The sequence below is a fragment of the Porites lutea genome, chromosome 14 (genome assembly GCF_958299795.1).
Source record: "Porites lutea chromosome 14, jaPorLute2.1, whole genome shotgun sequence".
NCBI lineage: Eukaryota > Metazoa > Cnidaria > Anthozoa > Scleractinia > Poritidae > Porites > Porites lutea.
In genome coordinates this window covers 2458378-2477792 of record NC_133214.1, presented here as the reverse complement: position 1 = coordinate 2477792, position 19415 = coordinate 2458378, and the positions used below count along the sequence as shown (strand labels likewise).

The window sequence follows — 19415 nt, the reverse complement described above, 5'->3', positions numbered from 1 at the left end:
CGCTTTTATCTCCGAAAACAATTAATATCGATCCACGTAACTTCCTGAATTTGGGACATTTCTTGAATGGCACGCCGTACGTTTTCTTTCCTTTCATAAATATCAAAAAGGCCGACGAATCGTCACCAGTCGATCAATCAAGCGGTTTTAAAGTGGACAAATACAATTGGTTAAAAGTTTCATAGAGTGCTATCTGTCTTCATATACCCAATAAGCTATCATCAATCCAGCACTACTATAGGATATTTAATGACTCCATCGGCTATACTGGCTTACGTATCGGGTTTGTTTACACTATTGTTTCACGTGACGGGAAGGCTGTAATTAAAGACCGCCATTTTTTTTTCACAGTTGATGCAAAATTCCGATGTTTGTATTGAACAAGTTTTATTGATTGTTTTCTAACGTCATAAACTTGAGGTACTTTGTGTAAGAAAAGTGGATTAGTTAAGAAACGAGGCAAATATTCTTTAATTTAACGAATTTACGTTGGAATTAAGGCTAATCAAAACGTTTGGATTAGAGCTTAACCGTGACTTTTTCAGTAATCTTCCGACAACTTTGTGATTTGGGGGTTTTATATTAATAAATCCTTTGTTGTGACTAAGATTTCGTGGTCTTTTTTCGTTACATTGCTTGGCGTTATTTGAAAACTTGTCAAGCAGTGAGGTAGAACTTCTGACAACTTCAGGCTAAAAAAGTTATTTAAAAATGACATCTTGACCTGAATTCCACTGTCTATGCACATAAGTTTTGGTCATTATTTCAAATCAGCAAGTCATTGAATTAAATTTAATTTGCATCTGTGACTTGGTGCTAATTTGTTTTGTTCTCTTACTTCATTTCTACTGGCTATCTTTGGAGAACAAAACGACACATCATAAACATACATATATAATAGTTGCTATTGTCATAAAACGTGATGGAAAAAGGCCTGTTTGACATACATCAATGCTCTCGGAAAACTTCTGTTTTACCGCTTAAAAACTTATTTGTGTTTTCTATATGACATGCCAGCACTTCAGAATTTTTGAACTTCAAGAATCTTTGTCAGTTTACATACGCCATTAGACTGCTTACAATATCGAATCGGCTTTATGTTTGGTAAATAGACAGCGCATCCAAGACGTCGGCGTATTAAGCCTATTCGGAAGTTCTTGTATGCATTAACACAAGGAAAATCAAAGGAGCACTGCTTCATTATTCATTGTGGGAACATCAACAGCCAAGAGAAGCCAACTTATTAGAGAGGGTCGATTAACTTAAAGTGAACAGGGAATTTTTAAATGCCGAACAAGTAAGTATTTAGTACTAATGTTATGAACTAAGGATATTAGAGTCGAAGTTGAAGTGTGCCGGCTTTAGCTATGAAGTGGTCATTTGACAACACACACACCAGCCTAAGTTTCACTGTGAACAACAAATCTTCTCCAAAGTTATCATTCAGTGTTGTTTGGTGCGTTTTATTAACTTGGGGTATTTTGCTTATAACATAATCAAACGTAAACAGGTGTTGTAGGCGTGAGTGATCAAAAAGGCAAAGCGATGAAACACCCATGATATTTAACTTCAAACAAGTTGTGATTTTCTACCATGCTCAATCCTTTGTGAAACTATGACAAGGATTCTAGAAAATGACTGTCTGTATAAACAATGGCCAGCCATAATTAAGGCCATTTCGAAAAGCTATTTATAATTAAAGAGAAGCCGATCTTTTACATTGAATTACTATAGTTATTGAATACTTTTTTTCTGAAGTCAAAACATTCACAACGGCACTTGTCAGTTCGCAACATCCTACCGGTAAAAGCCTATTTGGAAAATTCACGCGAAAACAAAACCAGTTGCCGACCGCCATTCTACCCCATACTGAGACGTTCTATATTTTACCAATGATCTGTAAAAACAGTGTTTATATATTCATCGCTATGTTGAGTCAGAATTCTATGATGCTCACTCAGCTATACAAAGTAGTATTAAGCTTTTCGATAGAATGTTTACTTCATAAATTAAGCACGTTTGAGTTTCACTGTGTTAAAAGACGCACGCGCCTTTTTCAATGTGGTTCCCGCATGGTTGAGCGGTTTGAAAGATGGAAAGTGAAACCAGCGTTTCCATTAATGCTGTGCAAAAGAATGCTAATCGATGGCTAATTGCTCGTTCTGGCCCAGTGTGCGAGAACTAATTGCTACTGACGTCTCTATTTACAAAAGGATCGCTTAAGTAGGCGATAAAAATAGAGACATCTTAAGAATATTGGAAACCAAGGCGAAACTGAGCGACATGCATGAACCGACATAGACGAATGATTGATCTAAAGAACAAATTAGAGAAAAAAGAAGGGTTGATCATACTGTTCCCCTATTATATCTTATTAATTTTTTTCGTTTTGTCTCTTCTTTTTCCTTTTCTTTCCGTTTTCCATTTCTAACAATTCCCAAAAAACGCGAGCTAAGTTTAAAAAAAAGTTACAGTATAATTGCTTCATATAATGGTTAACCATTCCTTGAGACGGTCCAGTCTAACCTAGATAGGTTCTAAGCTCATGGCGGAAGAAACTTACCTCAACGACGTTTGTATACTTCAGAAAACTTTGTAAAATGCATGTTAGCTCAAACTTTTCCTCTTATGTCGACGTTTCATTATCAAACAGTGAAACGAAGATTTAACGTCGACAAAACAGTTCCAGCGTTTTTAAATCAATTTTCAACCAGTCTTGGTAGCTGTAAATATAGTGACAATGAGAAATGGCCTGGGGCTCTAAATACTGATTAGTTTCGTAGCACATACAAAAGCTTAAAACGTGACTCCCTCCCCCCGCCTGAGGTAACATTAAATTAGTAGATATAAGTTCCTTTAGAGACTATACTGCGAGCAGTGGTTTCTCCAGACCGGACGCTACGGGAGCGTAGCGTCCGGCCTGGAGAAACCACTGCTCGCAGGGTATTTAGAGACATCAAATTTAGATAACCCTTCAACTCACAAGACCACCTTCTCAGAAAGCCAAATTCCCTCTGGAATTTGTCTGCTGAATATTGAATCAATCGAGGCGAATTCTTTAAAAAACAACTAAGCGAACTTTTTCCCTTATAACGAAATCTTATAATTTTCTTTCCTCCCTTTCTGTTTTCAGTGTCATTTTCACAATCAAACAAAATGAGCTAAGCATTAAATTCGTAACAAGTGCTCCCGTGCAAGTTTACGTTGAGGAAGTTGGCCCGCTTTCTCATGACTTATCTTAGGTTTTGCTTTCATTCAAAACTTAAACCGATATAAAATGTTTGAAAGTAGCTTTGTCACGACCCTTTGGTATTAATGCAGAACCTTAAAATCGCATTGGAAATCAACGAAAACCCTGGAATAGTGGGCGAACGTTTCAAAGTTAAACTCCCGTAATGTCGAAAAAATGACCAAAAACCATTTATGCACTGTTTCCCTGTTTCCCCTTTGACGGAATCATTTGATATTTCTTTTATTTTAATATACGAACTGAGATGACTGAGAATACTAGTCGTATAAATTTCAGCTCACCCTTAAACAGAGTTGTGAAACTGACCATACCATAACCCTTTTAAAATGCAGTATGCTCCAGTGTTCTTTTCAATTATTATTATTATTATTTTTTTAAATTTAAAAAGTAATAATTTTATTCAACTTTAAAAAAATATGTACACAATTTACAGAAATATTTGGAGCGAGCAAGAATCAAGCACTATATAACATTAAGAATAGTATAAATGATAAAAATAGCAGTCACTGTGTCAATAACGATTTCACAAATACATTCCTTGCGGCTCAGATGAGGTCACTTGACCCCCGCAGGCAGTCCAGAGTTTTAAATTAAGTCATTACCAATCCGTCTCTGATATTAAAAAGAAAACAAGTTAAAAAGAATAAAAATCTCGTATTCCTAAATTCCTAATTCTTTAAAAAAAAATTAATTCGGGCAGGTTCTAATATTATCAATCTGTAGGTCTGAGTCAACAAAGTCTGGCTGTCTTCTTCTGGATCTTGAGCCTTTCAAGCATAGTATCGCAGATTAGTATCGTTATTATTATTCTATTAATTTGTTAATTTATTTCTATTTTTAAGGGAAACTTGGTTAACTGATCATTCATGTTAAATACTCAGTCTCTCTTCTCCGGCGCGCAGAGGACTCTATTTGCCGCTAGGAGACTATAGAGAGTGGGAAAGAGACACTTTCTTTTCTTGTACTACAATAGACCTTTTTACCGATACGGCGGCCATATTGAATTAATTCGATTTAAGGAGTATTAAGGGCATGAGCACATTTCCTTTGTATTTTCGAGCGCTTTTCGGGACATTTTTTCTTAAAGTTTTGTTAGATGAAGATTGTAATGGGGAAAAAGATCCTTGTGCCGTGTTTGGATGTAATAATGATAGTCTTTTTCTAGTTTAGTATTAGAATTATGGTTTTTCACTGTATATTTCTCGGGAAAAAGGCGATCCGATTATTACATCCAAACACGGCACAAGGATCTATTTTCCCATTACAATCTTATTCTGAGAAAACTTTCTGAAAAGATGTCCCGAAAAGCGCTCGAAAATGTGCTTAAATCGAATTAATTCAATATGGCCGCCGTATCGGTTAAAAGGTCAATTGGCCATTTCCCGGCTGCTCCAAACCTCTGTTTCAAAGCGAGGCTAAATGCGAAGGTACTGATATGAAAATGATTTTTCATTCTCATTCAAATAAAACTCACAAGAAAGGTTTTGCTCTTAACCTGGTTTTGAAAGTGAGAGGTTTTGCCACTCGGAAATGGTATATTAAGTTGTAATGAAGAACGTCGTGGCTACGTTAGCCAAAGAGCTAAAATGACGTAAAACACAATGAATTTTGAGTACCAGGAAGTATTCGTGTAATTGGCGTAAAGTTAATAAAAATTGGCACGAGAAATCGATGCAATTAATAAATAAATAATAATATTAAATTTTCAAGGCAAAGCATTCAAATGAAACAAATACCATTGATGTATTAGTTTAATTTAGCAGTCATCAAGAGTACTGTATCGTTATGATCATGAAGCTAACGCGAGGGTGAAATCGCTGACCTCAAAAAGACTGCTGGACTTTATCGGGGCAAAATGGTTTTTAAGAGGCTCTGACACTTTCGTATTCGGTTGAGAGCTTTACACGTTAGAAATATTTATTCGACGCCAGAAATATCTTCATTTGTATCGGACACTGAGAAATCGAGTTGTATTGGGCGGTCTATTGTGTGCAGTTCGAAGCTCCGAGTCTGTCTTGTGCTTAGGTGGGAAAGATTTCATTAAAAAAAAATAGCTAACACTGAAAATGTGTGAACAAAAACTACAATTAGCTAATTTTCGAACACATTTATTTTATTGGTAATATTTCGCATAGAGTCCATGAAAGTGTAGTTTGATCAGTGTTGTGTACGTAGAACTATTTTAGTCGTCCGAAATGTAATGAAACACGACATTGGACTGCGATTGTTATTTTTGTTTCTGAAAATGCCTGGATCGCGCGAGATCCGCTACACTATATAGCCAGAGGGTATTATAATAGCTATTTTTGATATAAAAATAGAGACTTCTGGTTTTGGGGGCCTACCAAATTGACAGTTACTATCTTATATCAGAAGACTTGTTAAATTAGCAACACTTTAGCCAGTAGGAACGTTACAACCGCTATATTGAACTGTTATCGGCATTTTTATTCATTGGTGATCGCAGGATGCTTGCGAGAATGTATTCGATCACGCATGCCAAAAGCTAAGAAGTTGTGAAATCATTTTGCCGTCTTTCTCAAACTGCAAATGAACGGAAGGCGTCGGGGAAGCTTTAATACCAAGGCTGTGTCGAGGTATCAATTTTAATGGAGTTTTTCTTTACGTTAACACCGTTCTTGAGGTAAAAACTCAAACGTTTCGACACTAGCCGACGTCATGTTAGTTTTTTCCAAAGGAACTAAAGGTATTGTTTAGACAGCGAACATGGACATTAACTGAACAGAATGATTGAATTGTCAGCTATTCAGTAATGGAATAACATAGTCAATTTGTATGACGGGGGTTTCGTCGGTCTCTATTTTAGTGTTGCGTCAGTGGCGACATTTTACAATAAACTTAATTTTGTGTTACCAACTAGGTTGATACGAAACTTTACTGATAGTCAAATTACCCCCGAGAAAAGATTGAGAAGATAACGCACTTCGCATAGCAGTTCGTCAGAGCGAAGGTTTTCCTGCTCATTGAAACTTTCTTCCGCTTCGAAAACTGGCCGGCCATGATCGACTTTTCTTCCTTTTTGCAAAATTTAAAGAAAAAAAAGAAACCGTGAAAAAGTTCCTCGATAGTGTAGCCATGGTAACCATCTACAGTGGTGACTGCATCAGTTATTTTAGTTCTAAAGTATCCAAATCCCACTTATTAAACTCAATACAATATGGAATATCTCTTCAATGTGTTGGTTGAAGGTTACATTTTTATGGCGTCTGTGACCGACAATAGAGCGATAGAATGCATCTTATGCCATTTCACAGGTTTTCCGACTCGATAATGATAATGGTATTATACATAAACCAATTAGCAGACAATTTTCTTGCAGATAGTTTTGTTTATCAAAAGCAGCAACTAACCATTAAAGATAGACGATAAGATCGAACGACGTTTCGGTGTCGTTCAGCTGATAATGTTTTTTTTTTTTGACAGTTTGATCTAAACATTTTGAACTTAAACATGCATATGGGGTCAAGGCGACGCCAGAACCTCTTTCGATTTATAGCTGATTTAAACGAAAATCCTTAAATAAACAGATATTTATACTATACGTTTCTGGGAAGCTGTCCACCTACCCCTCCCCTAAGCCAACATTAAGACTTACTTCTCACTTAGCATCCACTTAAACTTGCTTGGGTAACAACTTAACAACAACAGTAAGACTTGAGGATGGCTGGGCCGTGTGGTACTGTAGGTTCAGGAACAACCATCCTTTGCTTTCAACTGATTATAATAATCGGTATAAATGATTCCTTCCTCTATCGCTAACTAACTTGAACGTGGAAAGTAATGATTAAAGCTAATTGATCGTTAATAAATTCTTTTTGCGTGTTTATCTTTACAGGGAATAGAAAAGTCTTGTTTCTGCAGATTAACCTAAATTTGCAATGGAAGGCAAAATCGTAGAAGAACATGGATATATTAATAATCATAGTGATTCATCTTTTATAAACGACCATGAAGAGTACTCTGATTATGATGACGACACAGGATCGGAATGCAGCTGTTCCACGTGCTCAACGTGTTCCACGTGCTCAACGTTCGAAGAGGACGAACTGGAGCCTGGGGAGAGTTATGACGAGGAAGATCTGCAATGTCCCGAATGTGAACATGAGATGCAAAAAGAAATTCACTATTGTCATAGTGATACTGACTCATTAGACAAAACTCAACTACAGGACAACGAGTTTCACTTTGCAGGAAAAAACGGTTTTACAAGCGAAGATCAATTTGTTTTCGATAAGTTTGCTGAGGTAATGGTATTAAGTTCGGACGATGCGCAGTTTAAAAATGGTGGGTACCTAATGAATGGCGAGAAAAACTCCAATGAAATTCTCCTAGGTGGCAAACAAAGGAAAAAGAAAGTTCATTTTATGGATTCTTCGTCATCCTCTGATGACGTAGCTTATGATGTAGCTCAAGCTGAAGCTTACTCTATTTCCAGTCTCTCTGACAGCAGTACGAGCGGCTCGTACCCAGACTGCATCCAGCCTCTTCAAAACGGCCACAATTATCATCACATACTAAAGAATAATCAAGAGCATAAGGAGCACAAAGGAGATCTGTCGGAAGGCGAACTGGGAAGGGAATATAATCGGTTAAGAGCTGTTTTTAAAACGATTGATCCTTTGAAACTTCATGGTATTCTTAAACACAGTCTAAAAACAAAAGACTCTGACGTCATCATGGCCTTGGGAACATTACTTCCGAAAAGCAAGTTTACGGCTGACACTGTTCATTGCGTTCGTTGTCACAAGGAATACGATCCACACTACGGAAGAAAACGGTGTGTTCTTTATCACCCCGAAAAAGACGTTTGGAAAGCGTCCCAGAATTCTGAAGGAGCTACTTTTAAATGTAGTTTGTGTTCGACCACGTTTACAATGAAAGGAACCTGGGAGTATAAATTGAGTCAAGCGTCCGAACAGAATTGTGGGATTTGTTTTGATGGCGTTCACACGCCTGATCCAAGTTACGTTAGTTACCAGCCCTCTGGCGCGGCTCAGTGTTGTGAGGACAAAGGCTGCATAGTATTTTATGTATAGCTAAATCATTCGGTCATAATTCACTTGTTTTATAAACTGATCTCAATGTAAACCATATGGACGTTCTCATCTATCTTAAACTGATCCTATTTGAATTTTATCGATATTTTTTACTGAGAAAATCTTTCGCATATCGATCTTAGGTCAGTCATTCTCTAACCTCGTTTTATTTAGAGCAAGAAATAAAGCTCAAGACTTATACGTACTCTGCCCACTCTTGCATAGACATTCTTAGCTTACACAGGATCTCATGGATTTTCGCCCCAGTGCTTACCGTTCGCTTTACCAGGCGCGGCCATCTAGTCAACAGGTCCAAGCTCAGCCTCGTCCCAAGGGCCCTTTCCCACTCCTCCCATTTTCTAAGGAAAAAGCCCTGAGCACGAGGCTGGTCCAAGCTCTTGAGGTGATGAGTCTTACCCTCCCTTCCCCCCTGGGAACGAGGCTGGTCCAGGCTCTTACGGTGATCTCTTACCTCCCCCCCCCCCCCCCCCCCTTCCGTTCCCCTTTGTGTATCACATGAATTTTACTTTGAGCTCTGATTAGTTCATTGCGCTATCTGTATCTGTTTTGATTAGAAAGGATTTGGTCTCGCGATTACTTTGGCTTTGTTGCACGATAATTAAAAGGCCAGATATAAAAGACTGGTTACGTGCTTTCTTTACTCAACAGAAGAAACTGTGGCTACCCCTCCCCTAGGTCACACTTTTGCCCCAAGTGAGAAGTGTTAGTAAGTAGCTTAAGCAACAACAAGGGCGACGGCTACGAAAACCAACCTCGTCCCCAGGGCTTTTTTTTAAGGGAAAAGCCCTGGGGACGAGGTTGTACGAAAACGTCACTTAAAAAGTGAAATCGCTCTGCTTCAAACTTTATCGCGCTTATTCCATCTCGTTCAATTAGTCAAATGTTGGCAAATTTTGCTGCAGTTGAATTCTAAAGGACTTAATCGAAGTCCAGGAAAAGTCGTTGTCTTGTGTTCACGTCTTCCATAAGAAGTGAAATTAGGCAGTTTCACGTCGTAATCGTGCAGTGAAGGCAATGAAATGTACAAAAAGCGTGATGCACGTACAAACCGTTGTTGTTTTGCTGATCTAACGCAAGCCAAAACGGAAACCCAAGCCCCAAAACAGAAACACGCGAGTAGGAAACAGAAACACACCGCTGAATGCCAAAACGGAAATACAAAAAAGCACACAAAACAAAAACACAAAATAGAAACATAATGTTAAAAAAAAAACAGCAAAAAGCAAAACAATCACAAAACTTGAAACTGAAACACGTAAATAACAAAACAAAAACGAATGAATGATTCATCCCTGTATCTCAATGTCATTTCTTTTGCTTTATTCCCCTGAGCCTCTTCCAGAACAGACTTCAAAAAATCCTTTCGGAGAAGTAGCGCTGGCCGGGCTCATTTCCTAACAGTGGCGCTGTGGTTTTAAGTTGAATTATTTACGGTAAATTCTCTAATAAGCTCCCCCCGGGGGGGGGGGGGGCATACTTATTTCAAGCCCATTTGGAGGGGGAAGGAGTTAATAGAGACGGGGAGTCGACCAAGGGATATTAGTCGAAAATTAGTAGCAATTGCACCAGACTGCGCATGCGCTTCTCTCGTCCCCAAAGCCACTCGGCTTATACCTGACCAAAAAAACCAAGGGCTCTGGGGACGCAAATGTGTGATGAGGGCATTTTCTCAGCTCTATTCACTGATCGTGAATTTTTTTTTCTTACGTTTCGTTACTTTTAATTTAATTTAAAAAAGGTCATTATGCATTCAGCCTGGCAATACGAAACCTAAAAGACACTTTTCTGTTAACCGCTTCTTCAAAATATAATCGGGTAGCGGCACCAAACAATTCTTTTTAATAGTAATAATCATTTTTTCCCGCAATAAATAGTACTTAACACCTGTTCGCTTCACTGTCGGCTCACCATTTGCTTTCTAACCAATCTCTCAGCCTTTATTTAACTCAAAGAAATTTTTAATTCTTAAAGCCTTCACTTTTATCTCAATCGGCTAATAGAGCCTAATATAATTATCTTTTTCATCGTTTCTCAGTAAGCAAATGTTACACAAGCTACCCTAAATTCTCGTTAGACCTCATCAAAACAATTAAACAATTTCTGCTTTGAATGATTTTCATTGCGCCCGGATTCGCTATCGCAGATCAGTTGACGTGTCATTGTTTGCACTTGTCAAAACACTCCTTTTCTTCTAGTAATTGTTTCTATCCTGACCTAATATGATGCTAATGTTTTTATTGTTATTGGCATTAAAGGGTATATAATTAGTTTTAGTCGTCTCTAACAGGGCACTCGTATCTCACGACTCATTAGTTATCGATCGGGCTTAGCGCTGGAGTATTAAGCCAATTTTGGCAGTACGTTCCCTTTGCCCAAGCCAGCGTCAACATGGAAACACGGTTAATTCTTTTTCTTCTTCTGCTGTGCGCGGAGTTCGATCACCAAGGTATTTTATGTTGTCATAGCATCCTAACATTAACTTGTGAAACTAGTGGTATGTTATGCTCGAATTCGCTAACTTAGTAGAATAAAGTAATTGAAGTCGTTATTTAAGAAAAATCATTTCCAAAGACTTGAGCTGATAGTCATGGTTACAAGAATACTTCAATACAAGAGATTTGTCTGAGAAAAGTCACTAACTCGCTTTCAGTGAGTAATCATGCAAGTATACTGACTTAGAAATGTTTAAAAAGGCCGACCGACCTTGTTTAAACAAATTAAAAGACCTTTGTTAAAACCTTTTGTCGATTTTGCTGGCGGCAGACGGTTGTCGCGAACCTTCCAGTTTTAAATTAGGGTACTGAAGATAACAAGAAGCATAAGTTCATAAATCAAAGATATCAAGAGACGAGGTGGTCATCAAAAGAGAGCTTTCATTAAAATCATTATGCTCGCACTTAAGAATTTTAATCGTCGACTCAAGAGCTATGAGACAACTACCCTGATTTTGTCACGTTTTAAAAGTTTTTTAGCATGCCACACTGTACAAATGTTTTAATTGTAGATGTTGTTTTGAGGTTGCGGCAAAACCGTAGTGAGACTTTTTTACCACACCAGAAAAACAGTTCCCGCTGTGAATATATACAACTAATATAAAATCTAAGATTCATGTAGCAGTCGACTGTTTCCAGAGTTTTCTATTTAATTTTTTCTATCTCTTCTCTTTGTTTCATAAAAACTATCCCAAATCATAGTTTCTACGGCCAAGTCAACTTTGCAATTACAAGACGTACACAAAATCCAAAATGAATAACCAATTCGATTTTGAGGCAAATACGTATACATGTAGTCGGCTCCTTTCGAGAGCAGGCTATTGCTTTCCTACTTTGAGCGGTAAAGGACAATTTTAATTCCATCTCGACCTAAGAATTTTGACTTAAAAGTAAGTTAAACAATTTATTTTCATGTTAAATGGTTGCCGCTGGAAATAATAAAAAAAGACTTTAATTACCATCATATATTTTTAATCCGGCAGCATCAGGCGAATGTACAGTCGGGATGCTTTGTTTGTGGGGACTGTAATTTTTGTTGAATTTCCATCTTGGTTAGAATCTCCTTTCAACTGAAATTGGTTTTGCACGATTAGCGAATATACATCGGCTAATTACCAATCAGAGCGCCAATCGAAAAACTGATCGATAATCGTTAGTGGGTACATATAACATGAAGGATGCCAGGGGATCAAAGAGGGCCATGAACTATGGCCACTAACAAAGCTATCCTTGAAAGGGAAATGTGTCCACTTAACACACCTTGTGGTTTTCACCTAAATGTACCAACAACGGCGTTAGGGTTTTCAAGTGTGAAATATTTTTCGTGAGTTACACATGAAATGTGACTAGACTTTTTCGCCACCAGCGCGAGTCCCAGCTCCTTTCAGGTAATGAGACTGTATTGAATTCTCCCTCGACGAATTACAGTCGCTGGGACAGCGAGTCCTGGCATGCGCAAACGCATTCTTATCTAGTGCCGAGATCTCGCGGATGTTTGTAGGTTGGGCCCATCAGCCTGCCTGTAGGAGATCTGGGTACGAGATTAGATTGTTGCATAGCTTTTAAAAGGGACCCGAAAGATTATTCTATCCCTTAATCCTACTCTTCTCTTCTCCCTTCCAGTTAAGGCCTGGCATTGCAGTTCTTGCGAGGTAGCATACAAGGCGAAGGGATGTTTCCAAGACAGTCCCGATCGCGTGCTTAAGGAACAAGTGTTGAACGAAAGAGATAAGACTAGCAAGGTGTATGGCGGACGAATGATCAACTGGAGAGATTGGAACAACTACATGCAAGGGTTTGCTTGTCGATGCGCAAAGATTGTCAAGGCAAAGGGTTACAAAGTGTTTGGATTACAGTTTTATGGTAAGGGCTTTAAATGAGTGATTAAAAACGAGCCCGCATATTTCTTATAACTGATGTATACTTTTAGAAGAGGACTCAGTTTGGATTGCTCGGCACACAATGGGATATTAACTATAGACTCAAAAGCTATAACTTTGTACCTTGTATAACAGAAAAGTACTTCTTAGTAGCTTTCATTTGCATGGTCAATTCATTGACAGACTCAAAAGTTAAAACTACGGTTTTACAGCACAATAAACAGTACCAAACGAAGAACAGCTCAGAAGCTTTCATTTGAATTGTAACATCATAGGATTTCATCCACAGACTCAAAAGTTAGAGCCACCTTGTATAGCATAATAACCAGTACCAAAGGAAAGTACTGCTCAGTAGCTTTTATTTGAATGGTCACATCATAGGATTTCATCCACAGACTCAAAAGCTAGAACCACCTTGTACAGCATAATAACCAGTACCACAGGAAAGTACTGCTCAGTAGCTTTCATTTGAATGGTCACATCATAGGATTTCATCCACAGACTCAAAAGTTAGAACCACCTTGTACAGCATAATAACCAGTACCAAAGGAAAGTACTGCTCAGTAGCTTTTATTCGAATTGTAACATCATAGGATTTCATCCACAGACTCAAAAGCTAGAACCACCTTGTACAGCATAATAACCAGTACCACAGGAAAGTACTGCTCAGTAGCTTTCATTTGAATGGTCAGACCATAGGATTTCATCCGCAGACTCAAAAGTTAGAACCACCTTGTACAGCATAATAACCAGTACCACAGGAAAGTAATTGTAACATCATAGGATTTCATCCACAGACTCAAAAGTTAGAACCACCTTGTACAGCATAATAACTAGTACCACAGGAAAGTACTGCTCAGTAGCTTTCATTTGAATTGTAACATCATAGGATTTCATCCACAGACTCAAAAGTTAGAACCACCTTGTACAGCATATAACCAGTACCACAGGAAAGTACTGCTCAGTAGCTTTCATTTGAATGGTCACACCATAGGATTTCATCCACAGACTCAAAAGTTAGAGCCACCTTGAAGTGCCGCATAGTAAACAGCACCTCACAAAATACTGCTCCATGATTTTCTACTGAACGGTCACACACTAGGATTTTCTCTACGTACTCAAACGCTACTAAGAACTTTCTCTTGTGTACAGGTTCTCTTTGAGTGTTCATCTGCAAAAGTTAAGGTGACGTTGATAGGGGCCGGTTTCTTCTTTTTATAGAAAAATTAACTTCTCTAGCGAGGAGGGGTTGATAGTCTGATTGGTCAAACCATTATTTTTCGGCCTGTTTCAGGGGAGTGTTGGAGCGGTCAGCCAGGTTCGTATAACCTGAAAACTGTTATGACAAAGGAGTCCTGCATATCAGACAACTACGAGAAATGCAATCGTTTTGACCGGCACTGCGTTGGAAAACAATGGACAAACTTTGTTTATGAACTGGGTAAGACACAAATCTTCTGTAGTTTATTAATAGGGAACTTAAGAACCAACGACGCGAGGGCCTACGAAAACGTCACTTAAAAAGTGAATTAGCGCAGCTTCAAACTTCATCGCACTTATTCCATTGCATTTAAAATTACTTTGTCAAGTGTTGGCAATCGTTTTGAAGTGCATGAATTCTAAAGGACTTTATCAAAGTTCAGGAAAAGAAAAAGAAAGTTGTTGTCTGGTGTTCCCTAGCCTCGATTTCCGCCGTCTCCCGGGTCCGGTCTTGATCCTCCCCGAAGAGAGATGAGGGGGGATGAGTGCGGGCTCATTTTCCCGAACAGCGGCTGGTAATCGAGCCTAGGTGTTCCCGTCCTCGACAAAACAAGAATTTAGGTACTTTCACGTTGTAGTCGTGCAACGGCGGTAAAGAAATGTACAAAAAAGCGTGATGCGCGTGCAAAGTTGTTGTTTTGCCAATCTGAACCTATTGCTTTTTGCCGTTCTCGTTGTCGTCGCCTTCGTCGTTGCTTAAGCTCCCTAATCTCATACTGTTCGCATACCGTTCGCGATGACATTACACCAAGCACTGAAAAATATTGTTTCTGATTGGACAAGACCAGTACGAATAAACCCAAATTATGCCCAGCTTTCCCCTGCCACCCTTTTGAGGAATTTAAACCTAACTCGACATAGCTCGGAAATTCCGATAATTTCCAAAGTTGACTCGAAGACTTTCCTAAACAAGATGTAATTCAGATTCTACATTCTCATATGTAATTCCCCAATGTTCATGATCAGTAACCTGTTAAATGTTAAGATTCATAAGATTAAACAGACCAAAACACTGTCGAAAATGTTTTGAGGATTACCCGATGGAAAGTTAAAAGGCTTGACATTTACTTCCTTTGAGGCTTAGTTATTAGGTTTACACTAGAGGACAATAAGTACGCCGTAATATAGCCTGCATAACAAGCGCTTTATGAGCCAAGCGAGGCGAACACGGTATTTTGCGCGAAGCTCGAGACGAGGGGAGGAGCAGGCGCTTTGTTTACTCCTCCCCTCGTCTCGCGCTTCGCGCAAAATGCCGCGTTCACCTTGCTTGGCTCATAAGCGCCTGTTATGCAGGCTATATTGTGGCGTACTTATTGTCCCTCGCTTGGCTCATGCAGGTTTGCCACGATATCTTCTAGTTTCTTCTACTCACTGATTCACTAAGCAGTGTTTTTTTAAAATCTCAATTGTGACTTAGAATCTGACTGTGGTTTGGACTTTGAAAGATTGGGCTGCTTCAGAGACAATAAACAAGAACCACGCCCAATTCCCGAATACACGATGACGGACAGAGAGCCGAGGCTTAAGATCTACAGCGGCCAGTCAATTGACTGGCGTAATTGGGATGTATATTTGCCTGAGTTTGTCTGCCGGTGCGCCAAGCTGGCGAAACTAAAGGGACACTCTACATTTGGAGTACAGTACTATGGTGTGTATTAAGTGATATCATCCTTGGTTGTTTAGCTATTGCCGTAGACAAGCGGCGGGGAGGTAAATGTTTATGATATTGTCAACCTCGTCCTAAGGCCTTCTTGTTTTTCGACATGGCGGCTGCAGTTTTGAGAAGAGGTTGTATATTCGTCTTACTCTGTGGGTCTGTAGTATACAGCAACTTAAATTGCTCAGATACGAACAGTGGCTGAACGTTTAAGTAGGTCATCAGAATACAATCTGGGGCACTTGTCATAAAGTTCTCGAACGACCCGACCTCAGCCCTTTGCATGGAAAACGGTCTTTTCGCTCACAAGTCGATCCGACTACACTGAGGTCGATTCGCCTACATGATTTAAGTACCGAGTTTCGCCCACACTGAAGTTTATAAATGTAATAATAGTGTTGTATAAATAGGAGTAAAGCTTACCAAAGACACTGGCATGTTTAAACTATATATTGTAGTATCAACCTAATATCGCGAATTTCTAACGCAAATGTGTTCTTTGCGAATCGACCTTACGTAAATGGGCGAAACAACTTCAAATCGACTTCTGTATGGGCGAATCGACTTGTAGGCGAAACGACCGACATTTCCTTTGTATGAATCGGAGTAGTAGCGGCTGACATTACCCACCCCACCCCAACTTTATCTGATATTTAACTACCTTTGTTTATCATGCAGGTGAATGTTGGAGCGGTATTCACTCACAAGATACCTACGATAAGTTGGGCTTCTCGAACAACTGCGTGGATCACTGTTTTGAGAAGTGCAGACCTTTCGAAAAATTTTGCTCGGGAAAGAACTTTGCCAACGCGGTTTATCGACTGTCGGGTGAGTAAGACTTTTCTCATTAATACATACTTAATAAAATTCTCACATCAAATTTCAGCATTTCACGCCGTCAATTCCTATTTCAATTGTGGTTCATGCAGCTTCATTTGCTTACGCCGATATGGAACGTGACGTCAGGTCAGCCATATTGGTGTTCCAAACCAATCTTTTGGGAGTTGAACTTTTTTTTCATGTCAACGCGTTCTTTTGTTCCCAATAATTTGCACAGACGCTGGTCACAAGAGTTAAAACACTTTAAGTTCCGTTTCTTCAGAGTTCTACTGCAAACGTTAAAAAGCTTTAGCTCGTACAACGGTGACATCAACGATAATTGCAAAAAACGAGCGAAAACGATGTCTTTTTATTCGTGTATCTTACACTTCGAAACATTTCTCTGCCATTTTTGTTCTCTTCACCTATGTCTCGGGTGTAATGGCTGCTAAAGGGCGATAGAGAAAAGCTTCTGAGGGTGGAAAGAGATCCATATTGAAGCTAATATTGAAGCAGACTATTACTTGGTACTAGCTTTCTACAGCACATCCGGGAACATCAACCTTTAACTTCTGGGTTCTTTTACTCTTCAGATGCCCCATGCGAGATTTCTTATCAGGCTGTTGGTTGCTATGCTGAGGATTCTTCCAATCGTGCGTTTGCTGAAGAACTCTTAAACCAGATAGACCCAGCTGATCAAAAGTTCAATGGAGTTATGATGGAATATGGTGACGACTGGCAAAGAGAGTTCACGAAATTCTTATGCCGATGCGCTCGTGAGGCACATCACAAGGGTTACACTATGTTTGGCGTACACGAACATGGTAAGAAAAACACTGTAGAAAATTTTAAGAGGGCGGTGTGCGTTCTTATCTGAAGTTGTCAACGAGTCACATGTATCACAGAAAATTGCCTCAACCCTCCTTCTTACCTTGGAACTTGAAGTTACTAATTTAAAGTTGAAAAGGTAGCCTGACTAATTTTTAACCATTTGTCTCGGCACGCAATGCTTCTAGGAGCGCGTGACGACACAAAAAATGGCTGCATAAGAGACTGCTGGATTACCCCTGAAATGAATCAGGCACTTGAAAGGATATACGACACTGTTTTTTCTTTGCAGGAGAGTGCTGGAGTGACGCCAATGCCGAACAAAAATACATCAAGTATGGCTCGTCAGAAAAATGCTTCCAGAATTACAACCAAACTTGTCCCCAGGGCTCAAGCCCTTGTGCTGGAGGAACGGATGCTAATTTTGTGTACAGGATTGATGCAAGTAAGTGAGCATTAAATGTGCGGCAGAATTTTGAAAAAAAAATACAAAGTAAACTCCCAGCCTACCTCCAGTAGCTGATTGGTTAACGGGATCCGATCGAGAACGTGGAGGGGCGTGGCATGAGTGTGATTCATGGCACAGGATGCTTTATTGAGAAAGAAAAGGGTACAGTGGCGGATCCTGGGGAAGGGCCCGGGGGGCCCGGCCCCCCCCCTTATTTTTAGACCCAAAGTGAGGTCCCCCCTTATATCAGGGTCTGGATGACCGCCCCCCCCCTTATCTGAAGGTGTGGATCCGCCACTGGGGTATTGACATGGGGTAGAGATTACAGAAGTTCGGAACTGGCAGGATTGTCGTGAAAAAGGAGAGTGATGCGGAATCTAAACCCCCCTTCTAGAATTCGTTCGGTTTAGTAAAAGCCTGCCCTATAATTGTTGATAATGTTTTAACTCCTTTTTGTTTTTCTTGCTTGAACCTATTTTTCATTGAATGTTTTTGCGCTATTGAACAAGCAGTTGCTATACAACATCCAACAATTTTCTTCACAATTTAATTGTTTTCATTTCTCTCTTTGTAGGAAATCGGCGTTCAGGCATCGAGAAGAATGATGTCTCGTATGTGCTGAACAAAGATTTTCGCCTGTCGAGTCTTCTTACTGACGCAGCTGCTGAAGCATTGGCACGTAAAAGGGAGACAAACGCTGCACAATAAAAAACGCCGATCAGATGTTCCATAGTGATGCATTTCACTACCCAGATCTGGGTAGTGCTTGTGATTGGTTGGAGCAAAATTCCCATGCGAAACGACCAATCAGAAGCATCACCCAGATCTGGGTAGTGAGACGTCATCGGTATGGAATTTCTGCGCTCGTTTCTCAGACGTCATTTCGCGGAAGAATCAGTGATGGCTTCGCAAGATGTCAGCTGTTTTCTCCGGCTAGCATTTACAATTTGTTGTTTTTAGAATCCTGTCAGTTCTCTCGATTTAAAAATAAAGCTTTCAACAGAGAAACAGTGAAGTATCTACTCTTAAGACTGTATAAACCTACAACTATAAAGAGGGCATGTCCCGGCGTTCCCAGATTGTCTTTTGATTTACATGTGTAGAAATAAAACATTAACTGAATAAATGTTGAAATCAGTCCTTCAGATGAGATAAGAGTAATGTCTCGTTAGGTGATGAAGAATAATAGTAACTCTACCAAGACCTTATAAATATATTTCCTGTGGATAGCTTGGTGAAGAGAATTTATAAGTTATAAACACCCTTTGCAATAGTTTATGACTTCCAGGGATATAGAGTGGTAAATTCGAGAATTTGTGAGACTGAGAGACCCCGGTTTCGAAATTCGAGACCGAGACTTAAAAGACGGTCGAGACTCCGAGACGCAAAATCCCCCGAAAACGATACTTCGAGACCAGTCACAAACGCTTCCGAGATTTCGAGATTGGGCCAAAATTTTCCGACACCCACGTTTTTCGTGGAACCATTCTATAACCCTACTTCTCGGGTCTTCTCGGGTGCTACGAACTAAAAAAAATTTCCCCATTCGGCAAATGTCCTCGGCAAATACAGTTTGGCTAGTTTCTGCTGACCTAAAACGCGCAGGCTCCGCGAAGACGAAGAGGGAACGCGCGCAGAAGATTCTACGTGACGTAACAAAGGTTGATATGATCAGAACTTGCTCACCTGCTACTCCTGTGAGC

The 19415-nt window shown here is 39.6% G+C and overlaps 2 protein-coding genes across 2 annotated transcripts; both read left to right on the top strand.

The window, feature by feature from the left end:
• The first annotated feature begins 924 nt into the window (after positions 1 to 924).
• Positions 925 to 8390, top strand: LOC140924436 (uncharacterized). The gene is made up of 2 exons (XM_073374469.1): positions 925 to 1297; positions 7107 to 8390. Exon 2 carries the CDS (start codon positions 7150 to 7152, stop codon positions 8305 to 8307), a length of 1158 nt encoding a protein of 385 aa, XP_073230570.1. The 5' UTR covers positions 925 to 1297; positions 7107 to 7149; the 3' UTR covers positions 8308 to 8390.
• A 2220-nt stretch (positions 8391 to 10610) lies between these two features.
• Positions 10611 to 18798, top strand: LOC140924501 (uncharacterized). Its single transcript, XM_073374525.1, has 8 exons — positions 10611 to 10774; positions 12444 to 12683; positions 13995 to 14141; positions 15378 to 15608; positions 16296 to 16445; positions 17030 to 17260; positions 17557 to 17709; positions 18287 to 18798. Exons 1-8 carry the CDS (start codon positions 10717 to 10719, stop codon positions 18418 to 18420), a joined length of 1344 nt encoding a protein of 447 aa, XP_073230626.1. The 5' UTR covers positions 10611 to 10716; the 3' UTR covers positions 18421 to 18798.
• Positions 18799 to 19415: the final 617 nt, after the last annotated feature.

Bases quoted from the DNA above. Each gene is read 5' to 3' on its own strand.
- LOC140924436 (XM_073374469.1), top strand. From the start codon at position 7,150: ATGGAAGGCAAAATCGTAGAAGAACATGGATATATTAATAATCATAGT.
- LOC140924501 (XM_073374525.1), top strand. From the start codon at position 10,717: ATGGAAACACGGTTAATTCTTTTTCTTCTTCTGCTGTGCGCGGAGTTC. The intron at 12,684-13,994 runs GTAAGGGCTTTA...GGCCTGTTTCAG, and splicing joins GTTTGGATTACAGTTTTATG to GGGAGTGTTGGAGCGGTCAG. The intron at 17,261-17,556 runs GTAAGAAAAACA...TTTTCTTTGCAG, and splicing joins GTTTGGCGTACACGAACATG to GAGAGTGCTGGAGTGACGCC.